At 49.4% G+C, this 24408-nt stretch overlaps 10 protein-coding genes across 10 annotated transcripts; 6 read left to right on the plus strand and 4 right to left on the minus strand.

Annotated features, from left to right (window-relative positions):
- Positions 1 to 48: 48 nt before the first annotated feature.
- Positions 49 to 1852, minus strand: ASPZODRAFT_56250 (hypothetical protein; the record flags this gene model as incomplete). The annotated part of the gene is made up of 3 exons (XM_022728598.1): positions 49 to 1303; positions 1361 to 1575; positions 1643 to 1852. 3 exons carry the CDS (start codon positions 1850 to 1852, stop codon positions 49 to 51), a joined length of 1680 nt encoding a protein of 559 aa, XP_022585118.1.
- Positions 1853 to 4693: 2841 nt separating this feature from the next.
- Positions 4694 to 6577, plus strand: ASPZODRAFT_126502 (hypothetical protein). Its single transcript, XM_022721512.1, has 4 exons — positions 4694 to 5039; positions 5113 to 5185; positions 5248 to 5411; positions 5492 to 6577. Exons 1-4 carry the CDS (start codon positions 4982 to 4984, stop codon positions 6460 to 6462), a joined length of 1266 nt encoding a protein of 421 aa, XP_022585119.1. The 5' UTR covers positions 4694 to 4981; the 3' UTR covers positions 6463 to 6577.
- A 67-nt stretch (positions 6578 to 6644) lies between these two features.
- Positions 6645 to 8262, minus strand: ASPZODRAFT_162566 (hypothetical protein; the record flags this gene model as incomplete). The annotated part of the gene is made up of 2 exons (XM_022726583.1): positions 7904 to 8262; positions 6645 to 7855 (listed from the first exon to the last, which is right to left on the minus strand). Exons 1-2 carry the CDS (start codon positions 8199 to 8201, stop codon positions 6645 to 6647), a joined length of 1509 nt encoding a protein of 502 aa, XP_022585120.1. The 5' UTR covers positions 8202 to 8262.
- A 1949-nt stretch (positions 8263 to 10211) lies between these two features.
- Positions 10212 to 10867, plus strand: ASPZODRAFT_11477 (hypothetical protein; the record flags this gene model as incomplete). Its single annotated transcript, XM_022721090.1, has 2 exons — positions 10212 to 10638; positions 10737 to 10867. 2 exons carry the CDS (start codon positions 10212 to 10214, stop codon positions 10865 to 10867), a joined length of 558 nt encoding a protein of 185 aa, XP_022585121.1.
- Positions 10868 to 11032: 165 nt separating this feature from the next.
- On the plus strand, positions 11033 to 11719 carry ASPZODRAFT_126503 (hypothetical protein). The gene has a single exon (XM_022721513.1). The coding sequence runs from the start codon at positions 11070 to 11072 to the stop codon at positions 11355 to 11357; it is 288 nt and encodes a 95-aa protein (XP_022585122.1). The 5' UTR covers positions 11033 to 11069; the 3' UTR covers positions 11358 to 11719.
- Positions 11720 to 12522: 803 nt separating this feature from the next.
- On the minus strand, positions 12523 to 15368 carry ASPZODRAFT_21166 (hypothetical protein; the record flags this gene model as incomplete). Its single annotated transcript, XM_022727768.1, has 3 exons — positions 14641 to 15368; positions 13298 to 14587; positions 12523 to 13241 (listed from the first exon to the last, which is right to left on the minus strand). Exons 1-3 carry the CDS (start codon positions 15233 to 15235, stop codon positions 12523 to 12525), a joined length of 2604 nt encoding a protein of 867 aa, XP_022585123.1. The 5' UTR covers positions 15236 to 15368.
- A 268-nt stretch (positions 15369 to 15636) lies between these two features.
- On the plus strand, positions 15637 to 16323 carry ASPZODRAFT_126504 (hypothetical protein). Its single transcript, XM_022721514.1, has 2 exons — positions 15637 to 16096; positions 16194 to 16323. Exon 1 carries the CDS (start codon positions 15815 to 15817, stop codon positions 15968 to 15970), a length of 156 nt encoding a protein of 51 aa, XP_022585124.1. The 5' UTR covers positions 15637 to 15814; the 3' UTR covers positions 15971 to 16096; positions 16194 to 16323.
- Positions 16324 to 18123: 1800 nt separating this feature from the next.
- Positions 18124 to 19900, plus strand: ASPZODRAFT_86121 (hypothetical protein; the record flags this gene model as incomplete). Its single annotated transcript, XM_022730271.1, has 3 exons — positions 18124 to 18243; positions 18362 to 19188; positions 19242 to 19900. The coding sequence occupies 3 exons, from the start codon at positions 18124 to 18126 to the stop codon at positions 19849 to 19851; spliced, it is 1557 nt and encodes a 518-aa protein (XP_022585125.1). The 3' UTR covers positions 19852 to 19900.
- Positions 19901 to 21220: 1320 nt separating this feature from the next.
- Positions 21221 to 22941, plus strand: ASPZODRAFT_126509 (hypothetical protein). The gene is made up of 3 exons (XM_022721515.1): positions 21221 to 21412; positions 21488 to 21530; positions 21596 to 22941. Exons 1-3 carry the CDS (start codon positions 21347 to 21349, stop codon positions 22720 to 22722), a joined length of 1236 nt encoding a protein of 411 aa, XP_022585126.1. The 5' UTR covers positions 21221 to 21346; the 3' UTR covers positions 22723 to 22941.
- Positions 22803 to 24372, minus strand: ASPZODRAFT_11482 (hypothetical protein; the record flags this gene model as incomplete). The annotated part of the gene is made up of 6 exons (XM_022721091.1): positions 22803 to 23169; positions 23216 to 23327; positions 23381 to 23443; positions 23506 to 23563; positions 23617 to 24177; positions 24238 to 24372. 6 exons carry the CDS (start codon positions 24370 to 24372, stop codon positions 22803 to 22805), a joined length of 1296 nt encoding a protein of 431 aa, XP_022585127.1.
- Between the last annotated feature and the right edge of the window lie 36 nt (positions 24373 to 24408).

A 24408-nucleotide genomic window follows, 5' to 3' on the forward strand; every position in this document is an offset into this window, starting at 1 on the left:
ATGCAGCATGTACAGCCACTGGGCATCAACCCAGGTCCTAGTCCCAGGTCAGGTATCAGTGTGGAAGCATTCCAGCCATTCAGCCAAAGCGTCGGTAAAGTAACCTCTCGAGACATCCCCCCCCTCAAAGGACGACCGGAAGTCAAAGCAATGCTCTGCATTGTCCATGATATACCCGAAAAGTGTGCTTTCCGCTGTCTGCTCGCCGCATGTTGGGATCTCGGTCGTAAAAGCCACGTCTTGCGGCGCAAACGCCTCCGTGGACAGCGTAGAGAGCGTCCGCCACGGATCAAACTGGCCGCCACTCCAGTAGACGTTAGATGGGCGGATGGTCCATCCGCCTGTCTGGGAATTGAGCTCGTTGGCTCGCGGGTGAGGGGGTAAAAACCCGCTCTTCACCCCGTCCGGAAACTGACGGTAACAGATCTCTTCCTCGTACTCGAGCGATTGGTAAGAGGAGAGGAGCGCATGCTCGCCTCCATTCGTCGCCTGGAAGTACCCCCATTCCGAGCAGTACTGCCACGTCCACGAGATGGTATCTATGTCAGTGTATCGGGTGCCCAGGTCGCAGGAAGAAGGCTCCGATGGATCTAGCCCGCGGCAGTTGGTGTCAAAGTTGGCGTTAACCAGCTGAGTGAATATGGGCCACGAAGCCCAGCGTTCGGCAACGTGTTTGGCACCGTAGATCGGGGCGAAGCCGTCGGGGCCTGCAATCTTCGTTGCCGTGCTGTTGGCATTGGGGTCGGTCTCGAGATAGTTGCAGAGATCGCCGAGGCTGCCCTGCCCGCCGTCCATGCCGTAGCTCTGGAAGAAGCCAAATACGCCAGCGAGGGCAGAGGTGAAGTCGCCGTTGCTGTTCTGCTCCGCGCCGGGACCAAAAAATAGCTGTTTCAGAGCGGCAGCGGTCTCATTCTGGGAGAGCTGCTGGTCAATGTACGAGAGCGCCGCGTGAATGTCTTGGCTGCAGTTGCCGTACTGGTATGCATTCATGCCCCGGTACACCTGCTCCCAGTATGCGCCCATATTGATACGAGCCTCTACCGGGGCTGACGATGCCCACGCCGCGTAGATCGTGTCCGGATATTCGTCGCGGGTGAAGGCAGCGCGTACGCCGGAGTACGAGCCACCGACCATCACCCAAGGGGTCGCTGTGGGCGTCAAATCCTCATCCGGCAGGTCACCACGGCTGAAGCTTTTGGCGAAATGGGGCAAATCGGCCAAAGCTTGTTTCACTGTCAAGTACTGGAAGTGCTCTGCAGGGGTATCCAAGTTGACTGGGAAGGGGAGAGAGTCTCCGTAGTATCTAGTGGAAATTAGAAAAGCCGCATATAATTTTCTTTTAAGAATAGGATGCACATACCGGTGCTCCCAGACAATCCCGACGGCTCCAAAATCAGACAACATCTGTTTGAAGAACGAGGAGGAATTGGTGAGAAGAACAGGGGCTAAATTTTCAGCATTCGATTCGCCAACATCGTATACTATCACGGGTCCACCCGACACGTAGTCGTCGGTGCTCGCCCAGAAGCGATTACGATATGTCCCAACTGAATGGTTGGTGTGATCGATAGGGATCTGTCCCACACAGTCAGAAATGGAACCAGGAGATGCCGGTGGCTGGAGGGAAAGCCCAGTGACATACCTCAGCATATTCAATCTCCACCACAGCATCGGCAAAATTGGCCACGAGACTGCGAAACTTCACAGGGTCTTCAAGGAGAATATTCGGGTCAAGCCCGAGATCTGCAGAGAGTTGTAGGTCTCGATTGAAAGGGGACCTCAGAGCGCTAATTCCAGCCACGCACTTCGACAGAGCGGCAAGTCCCAGGAGAATAGAAGTATAGCGAGGCATCCTTGCTGAGATGGAACCCTCTTCGCAGAGAAAAGAGTTGTTGTAAAGAGGTACTTGTGCAGAGTGCAGGTAGCACTGAACTTGACTTAGAACCTGTTGTGAATCCACCGACGGCTTAGCGTCTATACAGATATCAAGTGGTAGCCTGATTCAGTGGTGGCGTCAGGCAGGGTTTATATTAGAAGCTCACATGGTGAATGAGTCAGTAGAGAGAACGCTTGCATCAGAACTGTCAATGCTAGATTATAGTTAATTCGTATAAACCATGCTGGAAGCCATGCCTCCGAGACAATGTCGCACCGGCTGCGGAAAGAACCAAGACTGACAACATTCAAGACTAGACGCAGAACAGCCATAGAAGGTCTGTAGAAGGAAGACAATCCACCAGATAAGAGCTGGTGGTGGCTGTCTATGGTAAAATGGAGTGTCGATCACCAGTCGGTGACAGACGCCCCAGCCTCGTAGGGGAATCTAGAGATGACGAAATGAAGTTTTCTTCAGATGGACTATATCAAGCATTCAAACATGTAGAATTGGCCATAGGCCTGTCTGTGATTCAAATTTTCGCACATTTTCCCCCGATGCCATGATCCTCATTCTCCTGGTTGAGGCGTCTCGTCCAAAGTGCGATATGAAACATGGCCTAACAGGAATATTAGAAGAAATCGGCTCTCCCGTGCTCACTCTCAGGGTCATATGGAGTTCCTAAGTTTTGCATCTTGGCCCCTTGCAGAATTTTGTCAGGTGTCAGGCGCCAATGGAAAAGCAAGGTCGTACAAACGAGGGGGAAGCTGCATTCCTGACTGATAATCAAGCTAATCTTCCTGGTCCGGCGAATAAGGACGGCTGATCAGGGGCTCTGGAATGTTGATCGTGGGACTCGAGCCGAATTCGGGTTTCTGAGCTGCGGACCAGGAACAATATCATCGATGTTTGTTTTGATACTGTGATCTATTGCAGTCCTCGCCTGACACTATACCATGACCACAACTTATTCAGGAGTATAGCCATTATCTTCTCTTGTTGGGGGTCTTTCAATTGATGATGCGCGCTTTGTAGTCTGGTACTTCCGCGCCACGCCCATCACCGAGTCAATATACTTGCACGCTATCGACAGCTGCTCTTTTGACTATTGTAGTAGCTGACATGCGTCCAGCATCTCCGCTTTGCGCTGCTCTTCCAGTCCTGGTATTGGTTCGATGAATAGATCCATCACTAGTAGTAACGTGGCCGAGAAAATGCCCTTCAAGAAGGCGCTGAATCGTCGGTGGTTAGACATAACGGTAGCTTTTCCTATTCCGACTGATGTTTAATATGGTTCACAGCACGGATGGAGGGTAAGATCCATGGAAGATGAACGACTAATGCAGTTTGCATTTTCAGCTATAGATTGGCAGAGCTAAGATAGAGTGGTGGAGGAGGAGGTATGGGATTTCCAGGTTGATGTCTCGGCTCAGCCGGCAGTTCTCTCGTCCAAACGAAAGTGCGTGGTGACGCTGTCTAGAGGAACCTAGAACTTCTGACCAAAAGAAATGGTGTCTTCGTAGATTGCATCCAATGGATCTGAACTGTGTAGGGGCTGAAGATCGACGACCTCTCGGCGAATTCCCGCCACATAGACGCAGTGGATGGAAATACGCCATTGGGGTGGGCTCGGATATGAGCCTCGTGAATTCTGGATCCGCAGATTCCAGGGCAGTGTCGTGGATATTTCTTGCAAGGCCCACTGCCATTTTCTAGAATTGATCAGGTAAATCCTTCCTGAGGGTCTTTACCGTATTCGGCAAACCTGTAGTAGAGGATACATTAGTCTATCTAGTAATCATCTCAAATTCTGCGGCAAATCGATCAAATAAACTGAGCAACCCATCACTGCAAACTCCCACCGTATCTGTCTTTTGATTTCAAGCTCAATATCTTAGAAATTGTTGATGATATGCTGCGGACCTGCTAGTAAACAAAGGCCTCGGATCGCTCGATGGCATCTTTGAGGTCCGCCTCAGAAAAGGGCAGATGCTCTTCGTCTTTTCGATCAGTAGTTCCAGTGTTTGCTCATGTGTTTCCATCAGGGACCAAAAATTATATCCTTGAAACTTTGCATTTCCACTGGCGGTGTTCTTTTTGTTCAATAATAGCCTCTTGTTGATCTATGCTCGCATTGGCGTGAATATCAGGGGAGAGATAGTACCAGGATATAGCTCTCTTTCCGAAAGCCTTTGAGACCGATCTCTCGGTCTTAATTGGGGGGAAAGAATCTTGTCCAACTAAGGGACACTCAGCTGACTATGACTGCGTCGTTACGATCTTGACCAACATCGATGTGGCTATGCAGAGTAATTCTAATTACCGCATGCCTATCGATGAAAGAGTCCTGATCAGTCTCGCGGTACACTGGCAGGCAACGGTGGCAGACCTTACCATATTAGTGACACTGAGCAAGGAAAAGGACTTCGCAGCGGTGGTACATTGTGGCGGAGGGCGCCGGTTTGATGATCCTGGGAATCTATACATACAACCCAGCTCTTTACAATTCGGTGCTGCTTTCAGTCTGGATGATAGAAGGAATGGAAAATATCTATTTGGGTTGAATTAAACCCCAATTTTAATTGTAGACGAGGCTTTTTCCTACTCACTCTTAATAAATCACACCCTCTGTTCTCATGGTCGATGAAAGTATAGTAATGAATGTTCTTCTGTTATCGTTTGCGTAACAATACTAGTACTTTTTCTAGCCGCCGTAATAAACCGATTGCGAGTCATGTACCCTCTGGGCAAAACCGAAAGGAGGCGCTGTTAAAAGTCCAGGGATGAATGCTGTCCAGTCGATTGCGGGGCGAAGCAGCATCGGAGCCATTTCCATCTGGATTTGGCCTGCAGGGAGTAAGAAGGAAGCGACTGGCAGTAGGAAGAACACGATGAATGATTGGGCACAAATCATCCAGCTCGGGCAAATTTGGCGCCCGCAGCCTAGCCAGGTTGAACAGCTGGTTTCATGCACCTGCAGAGGTAGACACGAGAGGCGGCTGAGGCTGAGACAGACCTTTTTATAAAGAGGGGGCCGGCGGCCTCGAAGAGGTCAAATGCTTGAACAATCCTATTGTCATAGATATCGATACCACAAAGAAAATAATGCTGTCCAACAAATGTCAAGGCTGTCCGCCGATCGAAATCATCACCCAGGATCGAGGTATGCTAGAGATAGTAGTACCCAGAGAATGACAGCAGTTTTGACACCGCTACTCACGTCTGATGCTCGACAGACAACAAAGAAGCACGAAAGACCTCGATCGACTCGTTCGTCAGCAGAAATGAACCACATAAAGTGACGGTGATGTAAATAGCCTTCATGATAAATATTGAAATCCACATTACACCTTCTAATCCAAACGATATAGATTCGCCGAGGCGAACTTCATCCGCCACTGTGATCACTGTCGACAACTATTCACCGACAAATTCCAGATGCCCGAGCTATGGTGGACGGATTGGTGCAAGAGATCGAATGGATATTTTGGTTGCGAAGAAATGGTGGATGAAAAGGGAGAAACTGAGGCACACAGTGAGTAAGAGAGAGAGAGAGAGAGAAAGAAGGGAAGAGGAAAGGAGGTTCTGAGGCTAACCTAACCTCGCCCTGGCCAGGCACGTGGCTTCGCTTCCTGATCAAACACTGTTCGGACAATCCCACCAAGGGCTACTTCTGGTACAAGCTCAACATCTTCACCCGCTGGGAGTATTCGACCAAGTCGACGACAATTCTCGTGTTCGATCCCAAACCGGCGGTGCGAGCGCATCTCGCCGAGAAGCTGTTCGATAGCAGGAAGGGTCTCGACGCCGAAGACCCGTACTGGCCACACTGTATCCTGGCCGAGGAGGCGGTGCACCTGCAAGACGACGCCGTTTGGTCGATCCGAACGTTTGTACGAAACCTGGAGAAGAACCGGCCGTCGCGCCAGAATCTGGTGCCCAACTACGCGGACCGGCACGAGCTAGCCCGCCATGCAATCCATGTCCTGGAGACACTGGAGTTGGGCACCAAGACGATCAATGACATGATCATCCAGCATGACCGGCTGCAACGAGGCACGGATACTGCCCACCACCGCCAGATCTCGCGCCAGCTTCAGTTCCTTCACCACACCATGCGCAGTCTGTACTGCCGCTCAGACTCAAACAAGGAACGCCTGCTGAACGAGAACCAGCTCGCCTTCCACGTGATGGCCCAGTTCGACTCGGAGATGTCGGTGGAAATCGGCCATGCCGCCCAGTCGGACAGCGCGGCCATGAAGACCATCGCCGTCCTGACCCTCATTTTCCTGCCTGCAACCTTCGTCTCCGCCATTTTCAGCACTTCTTTCTTCAATTTCGATGCCGGCTCGGGCGACTGGGGCATGTCGGATAAGTTCTGGATGTTCTGGGCGGTTTCCATCCCTATCACGCTGGTCACGGTGGCGATGTGGCTCTTGTGGCATAAGTTTTTCCCGCAGAAACTGATCGGAGAGGAAGATTTGCGGGCCAGGCGAAGAGCCACCCAGCTGGATTCACTGCACCATGCAGCTCTCGTGGAATTGGCGAAAAAGGGAGGAGAGAAGGATGTTGGGAAAATGGTATAACTATTTTTTTTTGATATATACACCTGATGACGATTATGATGACCATGATGACTTTATTTATAGTGTTTATATATGATGATTAAATTGAAGAATTGAATTATGAATTAGTACAGACTAGTCAATACCTAAACATTTGTATGATGGAAACACGACCGTCTATTCGGGTATATGTATATGGAAATCTATTCTCGAGCATGCACCAACCTGCCATTCACCCAGACTGCGCCGACATTACGATCATCACCCGTCCAGACCCATTTGTGAATCTTCTCCGGCCACGACTCCCAACCAAACAGATCCACATTCCCAGAAGCGAGATCAGCAGACTCTTCAACGTCTGAGAGCGGGCTTCCCAGCCCGATCAACTGTGCGTCGAAAAACATGCCTTCCTCGAACCCGCCGATCTCACCGGCCATGTCTACGACGGCGGCACCGCCCCGTGTAGCCAGATACAGCGCTTCTTCTACACTCAGCTTCTCCCTACCAGTCTGCTTCTCAGCTGGAAGTGTGTGTCCGAGTAATCGGGACACCAGACACGCCTGTCTCACAGCCTCGAGAATGCTAGGACTATACCCGCCGCTCACATCTGTTCCGAGCCCGACGGTGATTCCGTCGTCGAGAAGGACACGGACGGGACAGATGCCAGATCCTAGCGCGGAGTTTGACGCCGGACAGTGCGAGACCTTTGCCTGGCGAGAATGGATGAGACGGCGTTCGTCGGGAGTGAGATGGACCGCGTGAGCGAGGATGGTCCGCCGTGTGAGCAGGTCGAACCGATCGTAGACATCGGCGTAATTGGTAGCTTCCGGGAAGAGTTTCTTCACGAGCTTCACCTCATCGACATTCTCTGAGATGTGAGTTTGGATGTGTAAGGGCGGAGAATAAGAGGCTGCCAGGTGTCCGAGCCCAGAGAGAGCAGCGGGAGAGCAGGTTGGTGCAAATCGCGGGGTGAGAATGGGTTTGACTAGTGTGCCCTTGGGGTCGAGGGTGTGGATGTGCGATACGATGGCTTCCGTCCGGGCGAGGGATTCCTCGGCCGAAGCGTCGCGGTAGTAATCTGGACAGAAGGCAGGGTTGTCCATGCACACGCGGCCGATGAAGGCGCGCTGGCCGCGTGCGTGACAGAGAGAGGCAAGCAGAGACGTCGCGGGGACATGGATGGTGGCGAAGTAGGATGCACAGGTTGTCCCGTGAGAGAGCGTCCGAGAGATGACCTGTTTGTAGGCCGTGTGAGCTCTTGGCGGAGCAACTTCCTTGCCCTCGTCCTCTTTTTCTTCTTCCTTTTGGCCAAATGAGCTTTCTAATGGGAAGGTGTACCGCTCTAACCAGTCGAGAAGGGTTGATGAGCCAAACAGCCCGGAGTTCGGGTATTGCGGTGCGTGGATATGAGTATCTAGCTGTTTAGCACATACCATAGTGGATATAGAATACATTCACTTACCGATGAAACCTGGAAAGAAGAATTCATTTTGATCCTCTCGCGCCCTGACGATCTTGACCTTTTCTTGCGGCCCAACTCCATTCTGCATATTCTCAACCTCTTCCACCCATCCTTCCTTTTGTAAGAAGGCTTCCAACTCCTTCTCACTGTGTACCGTCCAGTCAAACCCTTTTATCCGGCCGTCCACCGATGACACCCATAACGTGCCGTGGTTTATATCCAGCGCAAGCTTCTCTTCTGTGATGCTTCGAGGCAGATCAATAAACGTGCCGTAGAAGACAGTATATGCCGGCGCCATGTTGTACAGTACTAGTGCTCTAGAAATACGATATTCCCTTAGAAAATACCTGAGGACTCCCTCTCAGTGAAACAAAAAGCACTCGGTGTCAACTTATATATCCAACGTAAATGATATCAAATGGATCCTAATCATTTCCCTTACAAATTCCTGGGCGGGAGAGGAGCCGGCCGTCCTCCGCAGCCAATCACAGACGGGCGCGTCGCTGCGTGAGCGGCGGGGTTCGGCCGACTCCGATGAGCCTAAAGCGGTTTAGCGTGGCGTGCACGTGTTAGACAGCAATATAAAGGCGGTAGAAAGGGCGGTAAGTAGGACGGCAAAAGGTACGTACTCCATTCTACGGAGTAGGTACCATCGAACGGGTCACCATCGAACGGTTCAGCGGTATAGCACACATCTTTCAGTCTGATATCGTAGCCATCTTTCTATATTATATCTTTAATCTTAGGTTTATATATTCTATAGAGCTTCTAGTATTACATCCATCAAAAAAATATAATTTTACCCCTACCATGAGATTAAATATGGTTTTTCTATCTTGAAGCAATGGTGATCCGCTTGTTGGAGTGACCCGTTCGCTGGTTGAATACGGGTAGAAAGTGCCTGGTTTGTGGACTCCGAATCTCCCTTGACCAGCCCGCCAGGGGAACGTTAAAACACAGATTTTCATTCAATCTTTAAATTAAAGTGACTATTGAAGGTAAAGTATAAGGGGATAACATTATACACATGAAAAAAAAATTAGTTGTCTATATAATCTAAGAATTAGTATATACTACAAAACTAGCCCTAATAAAAGAAGTACTCCATTCTATTCTTATATTTCTAATTATATAGTTCATAATCTTCTACCTATATAAACTATTTAAGTGTAAAGTCTCTCAAGCATGTCCCATTTTGATGAAGGAATATAGGTCCTGGTGGTGTTGATTTGGAGGCTTCGATGAAGCAGGCAATTCTTAGACCGACGTAGGTAGATAGTTAGTGTATTCTTACTGTCCATCAAATGACTGTATCCAAGTAAACCGGACTTTTCAATTCCCTAAAGTATTCACAGTCTTTAGAAGGCAACTATACTTCGCTCCTGCCGTCGGCTACCTGGTGCCTAGAGAAGGAAGGCACAGCTAGTGACTACAAAGTTATAGGAACTCTCCCTCATCTTTCCCCTTCTACCACTCTCCTAAGCTCTAATCTATATCCTCCTCCCATCCTTGCTCCAGCATTGGATAAACTCTTAATATCTTGCTTTCCTTTCCTATCATCTACCACATATCGGTAAGCTTGTTTGCCTCACATTTCATCTTCCTTTATCTAAAGTGACCCCTAGGGAGGTTGCAATATAGACACAAGCTAACCAAGCACTGATAAAAAGAAAAAGAATTGGTGGCATCAAGTTTAGGATCCCTCATACCCCAAGCGAATGGGCGTCAATGGAAACAAAAATCCGTGAAAATCCATAAAATCGCCGCGGTCCCCCGGTCGATATGCATACATGCCCTGCCAACAATTTGGCCACCAATGTCAGAATCCATGATTTTGATGGATGGGCGCCAGGGTCCGAGGTTCAAGAGGGACACTACATAACTGCAAGGGTTCTCTGGCAATTGACGGATGTAACCGATGTATATGCACCGGTGCCCGGTGCATACCTCCGCGACTCTCTGAAACTTTGGCAAACTGCTAGAGATAAAGCCTTGTTGCACTGTCAGCAGTACCCAGGGTACTTTCGCGAATGTGCGGAAAAGGCAATTCTGGATAGGAGAGTCCAGTAGAAACGCGGAGGGTCTGAAAGATTCCGTATCAACGAGAACCAGGAGTCATGATAAGATCTCAGGTTCAGATACGCTGATCAAAGATTCGGACGCAACCACCCAGGACAATCATCTACAACGCCAAGCAGAGTCCCTTACATCTAGTGAACCAAGCCAAATCAATCCAGATAGAGATATGAACTCGTCCAATCGAAGGGCTGAAACGTGCGATGGCATCATCCCGGTATTTTATCATACTATGGATCTTGATCCTTCCGGTGAAGCCGTACGTCACGGTCAAGGCGGCTTTGTATTCCAGAGGTTTCACACCAAAGAAAGCCCTGAGAGGACCGACAGCTTCAGAAACAGCCTTATGCGGACCCATTCAAATGTCACCGCAGCAGAGGGCCAACCCGTATTGAGTATCCTTGTCCATGAAGATACAGTCAATGCAGTCTTGATCTTCTGGCTAGTGTCTCTCTGCATGGGCCTCGAGTCACCGCTACGATGGGAACTAAACAAGCCCAGATTCACTCTCCAACTTGGGAAGGCACATATTGTTGCTGTTGCTGATGGCCAGCTCGTTGGTCCACACGGCGATATTTGTGCCATAGTGGAAGTAAAGCGTCAAACTCTCCGATCAAGCCCAGCCAAAGCTCTTCGGCAAATGGGGATTGAAAAGATCGGTAAGCTAAATAATATGTGCATTTACTTATAGGCATGAGACTAACCTACAAATTTAGGTACATTATGCTGGCGAAGTTCGCGCATGAGCTCTGGATAGTGATGGCGCTGCAGCCTGTGGCAGAATACTTCAATTCCCTCGGCATCGATGACTCGAAAGCCAGCGACTCGGAAATTTCGATGGACGAGAAAACAGAATTTCTGAATCTCAAGTTGATGGGGCCTTTTTGACAGCTTCATGAAAAAGAATGTCCGGACTTTCGGGGCCATCAGTCTCTCACTGACTGTACAGCAAGCCGAAGACTTCCAGACTAAGGTGGACTCCGGCGAACAGCAAGCATAAGCGAAAGGGCCAATATGTAAATTTAGGAAGCCAATTCTCCCACCGAACTGTGGGGTTGTTCTAGTTCATCTCCTTCATCTCCAGTTAATCATGTCCATCGCAGTCTTCCCTGATAGATCGCAAAGGGAATGGTTGGTTAGTGTCTCCTTGCATCAATGGCCATACCCATTTTGTGCAGATTTCCATCATTTCATAGTATTTACGGATATCGATACAACTGAGTTGATACTTTTTTCCTTTTTCTTTCCCTTTGCCTTGTGGATGCCGGACCGCAAACTGGCCAAAGTCCAACCGCCGTGTGAATTGAACACGAAGAGTGCCGTCAAAGTAGGCCCACAGCACACGGAAATTACCTCGCTTATCGACTGTGCGGACTAATGTCTATAAAATGTTATCCCATCTTGCAATCAGCCTGGGTAATTGCCTAAAGAAGGGAAGGAGAGGGGATCGTCGAACCGGAAAGATGTGATAAAACTCGCGATACCGGCCCCCCGAGTATTTCCAACTGCCTTTCTTCATTCGCTTAAGCTGCGGAATTATTGCATCTTTCATCCGCAGGACCAAAACTAATAATACTGTGGTGGAAGGGCAGTCATCACTTCCAGATCGGTCGACCCTCACATTGCCGACCCAATGTATGTTGCGAAAGGGACGTTGATGGAAATTTTCCCACGAGACCGTGGCCCGGTATTGGTGCCGTCCAGTGTTTTCAATGAAGCGTCGTGTCCGTTCGCAGCTAGAAGTAGAGTATGCAGTAGGTTAGTAAGGGGTACGGCCTTTCACTTTTCTCTTTAGGGGGGAATTGAATGGTTTCAATCCACGAGTGGTGATGAAGGTTGGTATTATAAACAGATCCCCTATTGGTCAGTCCCATAGTGCCTTTTTCTCTCAACAGAAAATAATGAGACTTGCCGTTCATCCTTGGGTGTCAATTATAGACTGTAATCGCGATATGCCCATTCAAGGTATGTAGCCAGACGCCACTCTAGCCCTGCGCGTGTCTCTTCGTCTTCTGGCATCCAGTAAGTGTACCGACTGTAATCTCCCTGGCATTCGAGGAAGGAATCTTTGGCAGGATAGTTATATTGCAGATCGAAGATACTGAGAAGACCTGATCGTGGTAAAAAGTAGGGAATCACTGTGGGGGACGTCGTCCCGGACTCGATATCCAGGGGATTCAGCTGGATACGAAGCCGCTTAAGTGCTCTCTCCTTGACAAACTGGCCTTTCGATTTATGAAGTGATTAGTATATATGTTGGAGTTGTTCAAATCGTTTTTGAAATTGCTTGGAATTGGATACTGAGTTGGGTACTGAACTGGACACCATTGTGAGAAAGACAGTCAGGGAAGTTGAAGATGAATGTGAAGGGCGATAGGAGGTAGGAAGCAGAAGATGAAGTGTTAGCCAGCACTGAAAGGCTCCATGGAACCAATCTACCCGATATGCAATAGTCCTACAACAACCTATGAAGGATGCCTTAGGTATCTAAGTCATACTCGGTAATCCTTGAAAGCCAACCTTATGTTTGTTCAACGTTATAGTCAATTCTGTCGGTTTCGGAGCTGTTCCTTGGCCTCCTGTAGTCCCTCCGCCAGCCGGTCCTCCTTCATCTTGGCTAGTTGCAGCTCCAGCTCCTTCATGCGGCGATCTTCAGCGGCGTGCCGAAGGCTGCGGGTCAGGCTCGCTACCCGATCTTCCAACTCATCGCGGGGGCTTCGCTCTCTCACCGATGGTGCGACATGATCAGGCTGAGAGGGGCGAAGAGGCGAGAGGGAACGACGACGCTCTTGGCGGGAAGGGAAGAGTGGGAGTGGGAGTGGCACACGAGTTGGTCGCATGGGCAGTGAGGCTAGCACTGGGTGATTGCAGCCGTCATCATCATCCACATCCATCCGATCTGTAAGTCTAGATTCGATTTGAGTGTTTGCAGCCGCAATGGAAACCCTTTGACCTGGAATATGGCTCCTGTATCGATATCCCATGGAAGGCCCTGTCTCGGTGACTGTTCGACTGCCGGCCCAAGTCAGCACGTGGTTCTTGTCCATGACGTCGAACAGCAGTCGCGACAAGGTTTTATGATGCGTGCGTTTGGAAAGCTCCTTTGCAGAACCCCGGTTCCAGACGCCTAGATTGCCGATGATCACAAGAACCTTCATTGCTCGGCTCATGGCGACATTAAGGTGCTGCTCATCCCCGATGAGCCCGATGTTGCGCTCCTGGTCGCCCGGCTTGGTCATCAGGTAATAACCACCGGGGCCTCCTGGCCTTGAGATGCGTCGACCGTCAAATTGTCCCAGTAGGCAACTCCATGGCTACCCAGGATCTTCTTTACCGTCTGGCACTGCGCCCTGTATGGACTCAGGATCATTACATCCTCTGCTTTGATCTTGTCGCCAGAGGTGGTTCCCTGGTAGAGCTCGTGGAGTTGCGCCGCGACCTCTGCCTGGGATTGGTTGTGCCAGGAAGTGCTGTTCTTTTCCTGTGAAGCTCTGCCGGTGACGCTGATGAAGAGCCGACGTACCTTCGCAAGGCCTTTATCATGGAAGTGATGGCGAGAGGTGGTAAAGGCATCCCAAGCATTTCCTACTCGCTCAGGTTTGTCATTGTCGGGACCTGGTATTAGCTGGTCTTTATACACAGTTTTGTTGTACCAGTTAAGTATGGCAGAGTTGGCGCGGTGACTGATATTGAGGGTTGACATAGGGTAGCCAGCCTCATCCAGTCGGGTCATCAAGGAGCGCTTAAGGTACAGCGCTCCTTCGTTGGTGCTCCTCCTCTCTGAAGCAACTGTTGGGGGCAGCTCATTGGAATCGCCGATCAAAGTCACGGCTCGGATGGACTCCATTGTCATGGCGATCATATGGTCACCCTCAACACACTGCCCTGACTCGTCGCAGATGAGGTAGCCCGGCTTGAACCTTAGACGCAGAGTCTCCTCGGAGGCGGTGCTCAAAGTTGTAGCGACCACTCTACAATCTTCAAGAACCATTCCCATGAGATCTTCATAAATATCTTTGAGCTTGAGGGCCTCCTCGATCCGAAGTCCATCCTTGCGGTCCAAAGCCACAAGATCTTTAAAATCCTGGCACTTGGTGTTGTCCCTACAGTGGCTATCGACGTAACTCCAGACTAGAGAATCTGCCTGACATATGCTGATCACCTCCTCTACATCGGACAAGGCACCCTGACGTCGGATCGGCTGTTGAGTGGCACTGTCCTTGCGAATTACCGCGATCTGGTACGACGGGGTTCGGAAGCGGCAAAACGTCCCACACCATACCTGGAGTTGCTGATGCTTCTGCAAGGCTTTATAGATGGCGTATGTCAGATTATCTACAGCCTTGTTCGAGCCCGCCGAAACCAGAACCTTGATGCCAAGTGCGGCCAGGGAGAGAATAATAACTAATGCCGTGCTGGTCTTGCCGGTACCGGGTGGACCTTTGATCAGGTGCACGCCACCAGGAATTGCCGTTGTTGAGCGTCTGAAGGCCTCGCTCTGGTAAGCATCGAGTGGGAAGCTCTTGGCGATCCACTCAAGACGTTTTCGCTTTTCATCCGCCGGTAATTCGGACATGGCTTCGATATTGAGCTCAAAGTAGTCGGCCCCTTGAGGGTTCATCTCGCTGCCATGTGCCAGGACCGTTCGACGCAAGGAGAACCCTGGGCTACATTGGTTGCGTTGCCTCCGAAGACCTCCTTGCGGCGTTCAGGATCCATATCGCCAAAGACTGGTGCGTGGTCTACCTGATCCAGAGCTTTGATCTGTTCATCGATTGGTCGGAGATTCTGCTTCATCACAGCCACAATTTTCCGTCTCTGACCATTGAGATGAGTGTCCAGATTGCTTCGGACGAAGATGGCGTAGCCGACACGATTGGACTCAACGATGATGCCCTTCTTGTTGAGGCTGTGGTAGCCACTGGGCATCGCATCAGCGGCTTCGCAAATGCAGAAGTTGACCTCCATCGGCTCAGAGAGAGAGGGCTTCTGGTCTGCCTTGATCCAGAAATGGGATTTCCACCAGTTTGAATCGGCCAGGCGCTCGAATACGGCATCGTGAGTGTTCTGGAGGTTGAAGATCTGCTCGAGGACCTTAATCTGGAAGCTTCGTTCAATACAGGTCACCATGAGTAGCCGTGAGCGACGATCGTGACTGTCAATGAAGGAATTGTCTGTTGGCCGCCATTGCTGGTATTTTGGATCCTTGGAGCAGTCTTCCCATCGCCAGGGCATTGGTGGCGAGCGATCTGTCATTCAAGGGGCCTCGTGCTTGTCATAGAACCAGAACGCACGAGGGGCTCCATGATGGCCCTGATTATTATTTACCAGTTTTATGAGCTCACACATCCAGTTGATGGCTCGCTAGTTGATGTTGAACTTGTCTCGGGGACAGGACAGCCAGATTGTGACGTCCAGCTCTAACCAGTTAATATTGGCGATCTTGTTCCATCGGTCCAAGTCGTCAGGTTTGAGCTTCCATGGCGAGCCGGCGATAACGGGAGCCTTTCTGCATCGGATTGAATAGACATGTGGTTGTCGTCTGATTGACAATGACGGTGCACGGTAACCACTTCACAGCCCATTTCCGAAGCTCTAGTGGGCCTTCGCCACCCAGAGGCTTGTTTAACCAGTCCGGAACATTCAGCTGATTTGCAGTGGCCATCTTGTTGATATCTGGGGCTTGAATAAAGAACAAAAAGCTCCTTGAGGTGTCGTGTGGAAAGAAAAGAGGATGATAAGTAAGGTGATAAAACCCAGAAACTCTTCAGAGCACCAGGTTAGAGAAAGAGGAAGAAGAAGATGAGGATGAAGAAGCCAGAACCTCCTTGAGGAATGGCACGGATGAAGAAAAGGGGAATGAGAGACGTCAACCTCCTTGAGGACCAGCTTAGAAAAACAGAACGGAGATCGAGGTCAAAACGCTCGTCAGATGAGGAAGGGGAGGGCGAAGGTGAGGAGAAAGAGGAGGAAGAGGAAGAGGAGGAATAGGAGGCGAAGAAAAGGATTTGCAAGACAGAGAAGGACTTGGACGGTGCGAGCTCGCTTGGACATAAAGTGAAAGAAAGCGATTGCCTAAATTGGCAGGTGGGCAAGATCTGCCTAAGGCTGTACAGTGTAAGAGCCTGAGGCAGCATACACCATCCCCCAGTCAAGCATCTTCTCTTCCCTCCAAGTCCTGCTCAAGTGTTCTAATAGTATCTATCTTTCTTAGCTTATCGCAAGTATCTACCTGGCACTACCAGCCGATGGCAGTGTCTTCTTTATTTTTCCTGCTCCCAATCCACATACTGCAGCTACTGTGACTGTCCCGACGTCCTTTAGAAATCGCCGTACGGCTGGACGCAATTCTTGAATCTCAAGCTTGTATTTGAGTGATGTGGTCAGGATACTCACCGACTAGATCTGCTTGAAAGCCCTCGTCCTGCTAATCATTGCCTACGCTTCAGAACAGTGACTATAGCCTGCGTCCAAGTCAATTGCCGGGAGAGTGCTGAAGCCAACCTCGCGTACGAATCCTTGAAGGGGATTTGATGCCTAGGGTATCTGGGATATTCACTGGGCACACCTCGATCTCTCAGGATGTCTGTGAATTGAAGACGATTTCATTGTCGTCAGCCCTGACGCGATAGAGATGGAAGTCGGCACTTGAAAAGGATATTGAGACAACCATCTAGTGAGAGAGGGCATAAGTGAGTACTGATTGAATGCTTCCCACATCCTTATCTTCAAATTACTTTCTCATCTAACATTACTTTTGATTACACTCATAGTCTACCTCAACACACCCCTCTGGCTCTCCACAGTCCTATTAGTAGCGGGATTTTTCGAGTTCGTAATAGTTAGGATAGTCAAGGTGTCCGCCTTGATAGAACTGGAACCCAAAATCGAGCTTTGCGCTGGGTATTGATATTCAGGCTGGAGAAGGACCTTGAATCTACGGCTAGTGACAGGAGATTGAGCATTGGGCAGTTCGAGTTTGATAGGAAGTTTGGATGGGACGCTGATCATGGATATGGGATCGGCAGGAGGAAACCATGGTTTCAAAGAGGAGAGAAGATGCTAAAGCTCGGTTTCAAAAGGTCTTGGGTCAGAGATTTCTATTTTAGTTGTTTTATAGAATTCAAATTGCCGACTCCTTAATATTAAACTAGTTTATATTAATTTATTCTGGTCCTTTCTTAACTTGATGACTACTACTACCTATTCATATGAATATCATTCTGTTGCATTGTATTATAGTACAGTACTGCCATTTCACCTGCCCTCTAATATACGCATTCAATATAATAATAGATCGAGGCCTCTATAGATAGACTCTAGATAATATACATTTGAATAGAATCAGCTTTCAAGACATTTTTAGTTTCCTATATATGTAGAATTCATTTATACTACATACGCGTCATGCATTTCATGATAACCTGATGCCTAGGTCAGCACATCCATCGGCTGCCAGGTTGTCAGGAGAGTATTACTAGCAGAAGAAGCAGATTACCACCTTTGAGATGCCTGGCCACCCCGGTCATTCCTTCTCAAGGCCCCCAGATGAGAAATCCATGCATCAGATGGAGGGTAGCACAACATCAAAAATGATCAGTCTTATGCAACTGACGTCCTTTCTAGGTGCGAAGGACATTACTATGTACCAGCTGAAGGATATCGCGCGATTGAGAATAGCCAATCTAAAGACACGCCTGCCATTTCGACATCTGGTATCTTTCAATGTGCTGTTGCCACCGACGTCAGGCTTTCCCACGGCTCCCAGATCGAGGGTCTCGCTTGGTGTCACAATAACGTATCGATGCTGAAATCGTGCATTCCAGGCGCCTGATCTTCAAATTCTAGACTAGACGATATGAGTGAAGTCCAATACAATCTGTCAGCTGGGGGATTTCCGCACACCACTTCACATGCCAAATCCCTCGGGATCATCCTTGTGCATAAATCAGCTATCAGCGTTGGAGGGGATGGAGGGAAGACTGGGGGTACGTACTCCAGGATGAGATGGGTACATATAGCTTTGCCATAACACTTCCAAAAATTTGGGAAATTGCAATATCCAGTGCAAAAACAAGCTCATTTCTATATACAAGTGCTCTATGATCAAGATGCAGGACTCTATGTCGGGTGTTCTCTTTAAGATGTCGCTGTGGAGCAGCGCAATATGGCTGTTGACCCGGTACCTGGACATCTACGCAAACTCACTTTTTCTCCTATCTGGAGAGGTAGTGGGCTCTTGGGTCCTATTTGCCGTGCTCTCTGTTCTCACTAGAACGTTGTACAGACGTAATTCCAGTCCCTTGAATAGTCTGCCTGGTCCAAAGGTAGGAGCCTACCTATCCTCCCTCCCTGGTGACAGGCATTGACAGGCATTTTCAGTCTCGCAACTGGCTATACGATCATGTTTTTGATATTTTCGACGAACCTCTCGCATGGAATGTCTCCAAATGGATCAACGATAGGGAATACCCTGAAGGTCTGATGCATTTCTTCGGCATCTTCGGGTCTTCCTACGTCGTTCCTACCAGTCCGGCCGCACTGACGGATGTTCTATCCACACACGCATACGACTATTCAAAACCCTCTGCTTTCAAGAGATATACAACTCGCTTCTGGGGCCATGGGATAATATCCCAGGAGCAGGACGAGCACCGAACGCATCGTAAAACCTATCTGTCGGTGTTTAATCAGAGCAACGTTGCCCGTCTGAACTCCACGTTATTCGCAAAGTCCATGCAGTTCGTGGACCGAGTTTCAGATACATGCGAGGAAAGTGGCATTCAGGATATCACCGGGTTAAAGTCCGCCGTGATTCCAATCTACGAACTGTGTGCCTTGGTTTCTTTGGATGTGGATGGGATCTTCTCACTCGATTTTGACTTCAACACCATCTGCGGAGAGAATCGCGAGATCTTTGAGGCACATGAGACGCTGTTCAGCAGTACGCCGCAGGTACGGAAGCTTTTCTTGCTCTATAATATCGCGCCTCAATGGCTTCTTGATATATTCCCTTCTTCCGCTGCGAAGAAACTGGACGCGGCACACGACCTGCTTGCTGGTGTCTGTCGCAAAATCCTCCGAGAACACCTGGCCCATCCAGCAAAAGATGACGCGAAGGCGGTTGATTTTGCAAGAAACCTCGTGAACAAGAATCTCTACAATGAGGACGCCGCTATTTCGCAGATCCTGGTCATTCTTGGTGCAGGGTAGGCTACTTGAATGTGATATATTGCTACATGATAATACTGAACTACTACAGATACGAGAGCACCGGTGGTACCCTCGCCTGGGTATTCATCTGCCTTGCCCGCAACCCACAAATTCAAGAACAACTACGGCAGGAGCTTATCGAGGCAAGAAAGGGCCCGGAGCCTTTAGGTGCAGACGCAAATTATGAAAAATTCGTCATGCTTCATGCAGTGGTCATGGAAGCAACCCGGCTGTACCCCGCATTCGCCTTCTTGCCTCGCAAAGCCATCCGAGACACCTCCATTGCATCCCAGTTCATACCCAAAGGTACTTTTGTGGCCTTGTCTCCTCACGCGCACAACTACAACAAGGCAGTCTGGGGGCCTAAAGCTGCGGAATTCCTCCCCGAAAGATGGATTGATCGGTCTGATCCGCTTCGCCCTAGACAAAACCCACTAGGAGGTGCCCCTGCAACGGTGTGCATGATGTCGTATTTCCATGGCGCACGGAGCTGCGTCGGGCGGGAGTTGGCCGTGGCGCAGATGAAAAGACAGGTTGCGTTGGTAGTCGAACGATTCCACCTCGACCCCGTGGGAGATCCCGACCCCCGTCCGGTGGGCTTATTTGCCACGACCCCCCCTCATGATCTCAAGCTTCACTTTACAAAGCTGCCTTGCTGATTGCCTGTGCTGCATGGATGTACCGGGTCACGCTCTTTGCAGCTAGAACAAGAGCCAATAGAAGTGAAGTTTGGAAGTACCTCGGTATGGACTGCAGATGGACGGAGCAGAGAATTTGAATTTCATTCCTCGTCGCTGTTCTTGCTATTATCAAATTGAATTTGGATCTGTCGTCATCTTGCATTCAAGCATACAACTACTGCACGTAGCCGTCTTATCGTTCCTCCAGAAATTGATTAATGATGGACAGCTTGATCAACCATTCACTGATGATTGGGTGATGTAGGTCTGGGGCTATTTTCCTGTATCACACACATACCTTACTAGAATGATCCATACAGTAGCCATATTAGGACTAAGTATTACCCTACTTTGCCAAGGTATTCTGCGTTCTGATGGAAGTGCGTCTCCCCTGTAGGTGCGTGCCCATGCCGTACTGTTTTGAAACAGGTAAATCCCCATGGTCAGAACTTGAAATTGGGGGAGAGCGGGAAACATAGAACTCACTTGATGAAAACGATAACTTGCCGCCGATCAATTCAACCCGATCTGCCTGCTTATAGCACAGGTTTCAGGTTTGGGTCGGAGATTTTTATTTTATGCTGGTTGTTTTGCAGAAAATCCAAATTCCCCACCGCTTGATGTTTATTTGGCTTATGTCAGCTTGTGGTGGTCCTTCCTTGACCACCACCACCACCAGCATCAACATCATTATTGTGTTGCGTTGTTTTATAGCATGACACTCTCATTTCACATGTTTTAGCTATATTGATGTGTGAGGAGCTCAGTTGAATACCAAGGTCCCAGGTAAGCATTTGACACTGGCCGTAAAATTAATGCAATAGTAATAATTGGGCCAAGCTAAACAAACCGACTTGGATCTCAGCAATTTGACCCTCCACGTGTTTTATCTTCCGTATACGCACTTTGAATTTCGACTGATAAATTCGCTCGATCGCGCGTCAGCTCCACAGAACACGAATCGGAATGATTTCTGTCTCGCTATATCGGTGTGGCAGGTTTGCCGGTTGTTGAAGCTCATCGGACGTTCGTACGAGGCGACTCCACCCAGATTTCGAGTCCGGCGCGTTGTGGATAGCACCGGGCGGTCCCAATCCCTGATCGAGGATCGATGGATTCGATACAACGCCTGGGATTCCACCGCACTTGACTAGAATCGGAATATGCACTGATCCAAACGACTGCACTGGGCGCCATTTCGATGCTTGGCTGCAGCTCTTTTTACTGCGCTTCATTCAATTTAGTATTGTTGATGCCTTGTAGCTTCAACTGCTTTTCAAAGGTGTGGATCTCTCTGATAACAATACTATATCATGGCTTTATTTCTCACTCCCATTTGAATCTTTCTAGCAGTATTCTTTTGTTTTTCTCTCCCTCCTCTTTGTGTGTGGCCTGGTGTCCCACCAATGCTCTGCTGGAAAGTGCATCTGTTGTTATCAGGTTTGGTTTCTTTGCTTATCGACGCGACGCTATTATGCGTATACCCGAAGAAATACGGAAATCAAAACAATTATGCAATCGATGTCGGCATGGGATGAAGGTAGGTCGGCTGGGTCCCATCAAATGCCTGTTTCCCCCAGATCATTAATTAGTAGCTTGCACTAACTCAAGTCAGTGTGAAGAGGAATGCCAGAGGAATCGCCATCCGCACCGACATGGTCAGTTTTAGCATTTCCATCAAGTTTACGTTAGCGATCTGACTCCGAGTATGGGGTGTCTCCAGAACGATACGTGAGCAGCAATCGCTCTCATCCTTATCGCACTCACCAATCGAACTCTTATCCCCCTCGTTCGGATCGACCACGGGTTCTGGAGGCCAGTGATGTGGTCTCTGAAGAAGGGGATGATGAGATCGAGTTGAGAAAAGTCTTCAACCTCCGCGCTGAGACCTGGGACTTGACTTCAGAAGATCTGGAATTGTTCCGGAACTGGTGCGAATCAACAGAATGGTCAATTTCGTCGCCGAGCGATGCACATAGATCCGCCTGGCATGCGATCATCCGGCAACAGGTATTCGAGTACCCAATCCTTCTTTACAGCACCGTTGCTTTGTCTGCCATGGAGCTTGCATCGGGCAGCGAGGTGGATGACCACTTTCGCATTGCCCTTGACCACTACTCCCGGGCTATCATTGAATTTTCCCACACTCTTGAAAAGTCGCCAACTGGCAGTAACGCGGCATTCGTCTCTGTTGGAATTCTTTTCGGTTTTGAACTCGCGCTCTTACTGGTTGGAGAGAGCTCTGAATCATCTATATGCTCTTTAAACGACCTCAATGACCAAACTCTCCAAGATACCCTGCCTTCTTTGCTCACAGCCTTTATTGGTGTGCTGGAAACCACCAAAGGCCTGGTTGGTGACTCGAGTCTTATAGATACTGTAGAGCACAGCGACATGGGCGAGCTCTTCACGCAGGAAGACCCGGATCTCGATCTTCCAAATACCTCTACGCTGACAATTTTGATGCTCAAGACTATAAACTCGGCCAGCGCAAGGGACAATCCTTCCCACGAGAAGGAGGTGTACGACGAAGTCATTGTCCAGCTGGGCCAGTCCCTAGAGAAGCTCGCCAAGGTCGTGGACCCGTTGTTCATCGCTTTACGATTCCTTCTGCGCATCCCGCGACGCTTTCTTACTCTCCTCGCAACCCGACAACCACTGGCACTCGCCATTCTTGCACATTACTGTGCGGTTATGCATCATCTTCGAGACCGATGGTGGATGGGCGATTTGGGGGCGCGAGTCCTGAAAGAGATCAGCCACGTCCTCGGTCCTGATATGGTGGACTCGATCCAGTGGGCAACTGATATTGTCGGTGTTTCGGTAGACAATAATTCTGACAAGTCTTGATGATGACTGTGATCTACCATAGGTCGGATGGAATCCTGGGACTTTTATCGAGATTCCGTCTTATATATATTTCTAGGTGTCTATTCACTGTCCTGACTCTCTCCGCTCGAGCCGGAAGAGCGAAGGGCCGCCTCACACAGGGATTTAATTTGAACCCATCTCCGCAACACGGTGGCCATTCTTTCATGCTGATCTTCATTCGACTCCGTACTGGGGGGGCTCTTTTCCTTGGCCAGCATCTCCTCAATGATACCGATGGTCGTGTTGCACTCTTTAAGATAGACCTCCACCCAGCCGCGAATAATAGTCGCCGACCTGTCGGGGTCATGACCACCCTCTTCGTTCGAACCGAGGACATATTCCCGCCACTCCTTTTGTTTCATGTATTTGATGCTTGCGGCAGCCGCAGTGCGTGGACAAGGACCAGTCGATGTAATCTGGTAGTTACTAAAGAATTTGAGTGATCATTCGATAAACTCGTATCTAGACATACCCATAATAGTCATGTGCATCAAGTTCTTTCTTCTCTGAAAGCGTGAGATCTTTGAAAATGATATCGTCTAGATATACGGCGTCGGACTCGTTATGCTCCAAGTAAAATCCGTCTTATACACATGAGCTGCGGATTGCAAATAGATGGGATAGGAAGGTGACAAACATTCAACGAATAAAAAGTCATTCGAGTGAGCTCCGTAGCTCATATATATTTCCTCGCCTTCGTCTACACATATCAGTTTGTATGATGCAAAGTAATAGCGGGAGAGAGAGAGGGAGAGAGATTACCGAATCGGCGCATGGCTTTAAAGGTATACTGCTTTCCATCGAACAAAACCTCGCAGTCCTGCACGAGATTACTTATGAGCTAGTGGGAAAAGGAGATAAATGAATACTCACCGCATCATCGTCATGGTTAAAGTAATCCGCAAAGGGAACCAAGGCAAGAGCATCGTTCCAATCCTCTGGCGGATTCATGCCGGGCATCACGTAATAGAAGCTCCGCGTGTTGACAATAAGCCAATAATACGAGAAGGCGTCCCAGTCGGCCTCTGGAAAGACGGAGCCGATCACCTTCCAGCACCGCTCAAGGCGTTCCTCCTGCTGACCCAGTAGGTTCTGGTATCTAGTTTCGTAAGGGTGTGTATCCCATCCTCTCTTTTTCCGGAGAGAATTCCACCTTCCCGACACGGAGGGAGGTAGGATGGACTGCAAACTAGACTTGGACTGACTCGAGTCTGTCCACAAAATAGGCATACACTCTTCAAACTCATCGCGGGAGGGCCACACGGTATACCACGCTGTCCATTTCGTCAGAATATGAGCGTCACCGTACATCAGAAACGCGGCTAGGATGGCATGCACGGGCGTTCCATCGGGGAACCGCGCCACAAATGATGCCGGTATGCTGTCGACAGTGAGCATCTCCGCCAGGGGGACTGTCAAGATGACTTCTCCTTCCTAAATATCGCCCCGTTCAGTAGTTTGCTACTAGTATACTGTTCTTAATTCCCAACACACCTCTATCATCCGGGTGGCTATCATCCCCAGTCGTCGACCGGGAATCCTCGCCGGGGCGATCCCCTCGATCGTGACCCCGACGGATAATGCCCATTGCATGAATGAGAGGTGTTTGTCGTCTGGAGGGAAGTCCATGTTTCGGTCTCTATGTTAGAAGAGATGTTGTGAATC

This window comes from Penicilliopsis zonata (genome assembly GCF_001890105.1).
Source record: "Penicilliopsis zonata CBS 506.65 unplaced genomic scaffold ASPZOscaffold_1, whole genome shotgun sequence".
Classification (NCBI taxonomy): domain Eukaryota; kingdom Fungi; phylum Ascomycota; class Eurotiomycetes; order Eurotiales; family Aspergillaceae; genus Penicilliopsis; species Penicilliopsis zonata.

What these genes read in the sequence shown, in the direction of transcription:
- ASPZODRAFT_126502 (XM_022721512.1), top strand. Translation starts at nt 4,982, where the DNA reads ATGCTGTCCAACAAATGTCAAGGCTGTCCGCCGATCGAAATCATCACC. An exon ending in AATCATCACCCAGGATCGAG is followed by an intron (nt 5,040 to 5,112) that starts GTATGCTAGAGA and finishes GATGCTCGACAG; the next exon opens with ACAACAAAGAAGCACGAAAG. An exon ending in CCACATAAAGTGACGGTGAT is followed by an intron (nt 5,186 to 5,247) that starts GTAAATAGCCTT and finishes CAAACGATATAG; the next exon opens with ATTCGCCGAGGCGAACTTCA.
- ASPZODRAFT_126503 (XM_022721513.1), top strand. Translation starts at nt 11,070, where the DNA reads ATGTCCATCGCAGTCTTCCCTGATAGATCGCAAAGGGAATGGTTGGTT.
- ASPZODRAFT_126504 (XM_022721514.1), top strand. Translation starts at nt 15,815, where the DNA reads ATGGCACGGATGAAGAAAAGGGGAATGAGAGACGTCAACCTCCTTGAG.
- ASPZODRAFT_126509 (XM_022721515.1), top strand. Translation starts at nt 21,347, where the DNA reads ATGCGTATACCCGAAGAAATACGGAAATCAAAACAATTATGCAATCGA. An exon ending in GATGTCGGCATGGGATGAAG is followed by an intron (nt 21,413 to 21,487) that starts GTAGGTCGGCTG and finishes AACTCAAGTCAG; the next exon opens with TGTGAAGAGGAATGCCAGAG. An exon ending in TCGCCATCCGCACCGACATG is followed by an intron (nt 21,531 to 21,595) that starts GTCAGTTTTAGC and finishes GGGTGTCTCCAG; the next exon opens with AACGATACGTGAGCAGCAAT.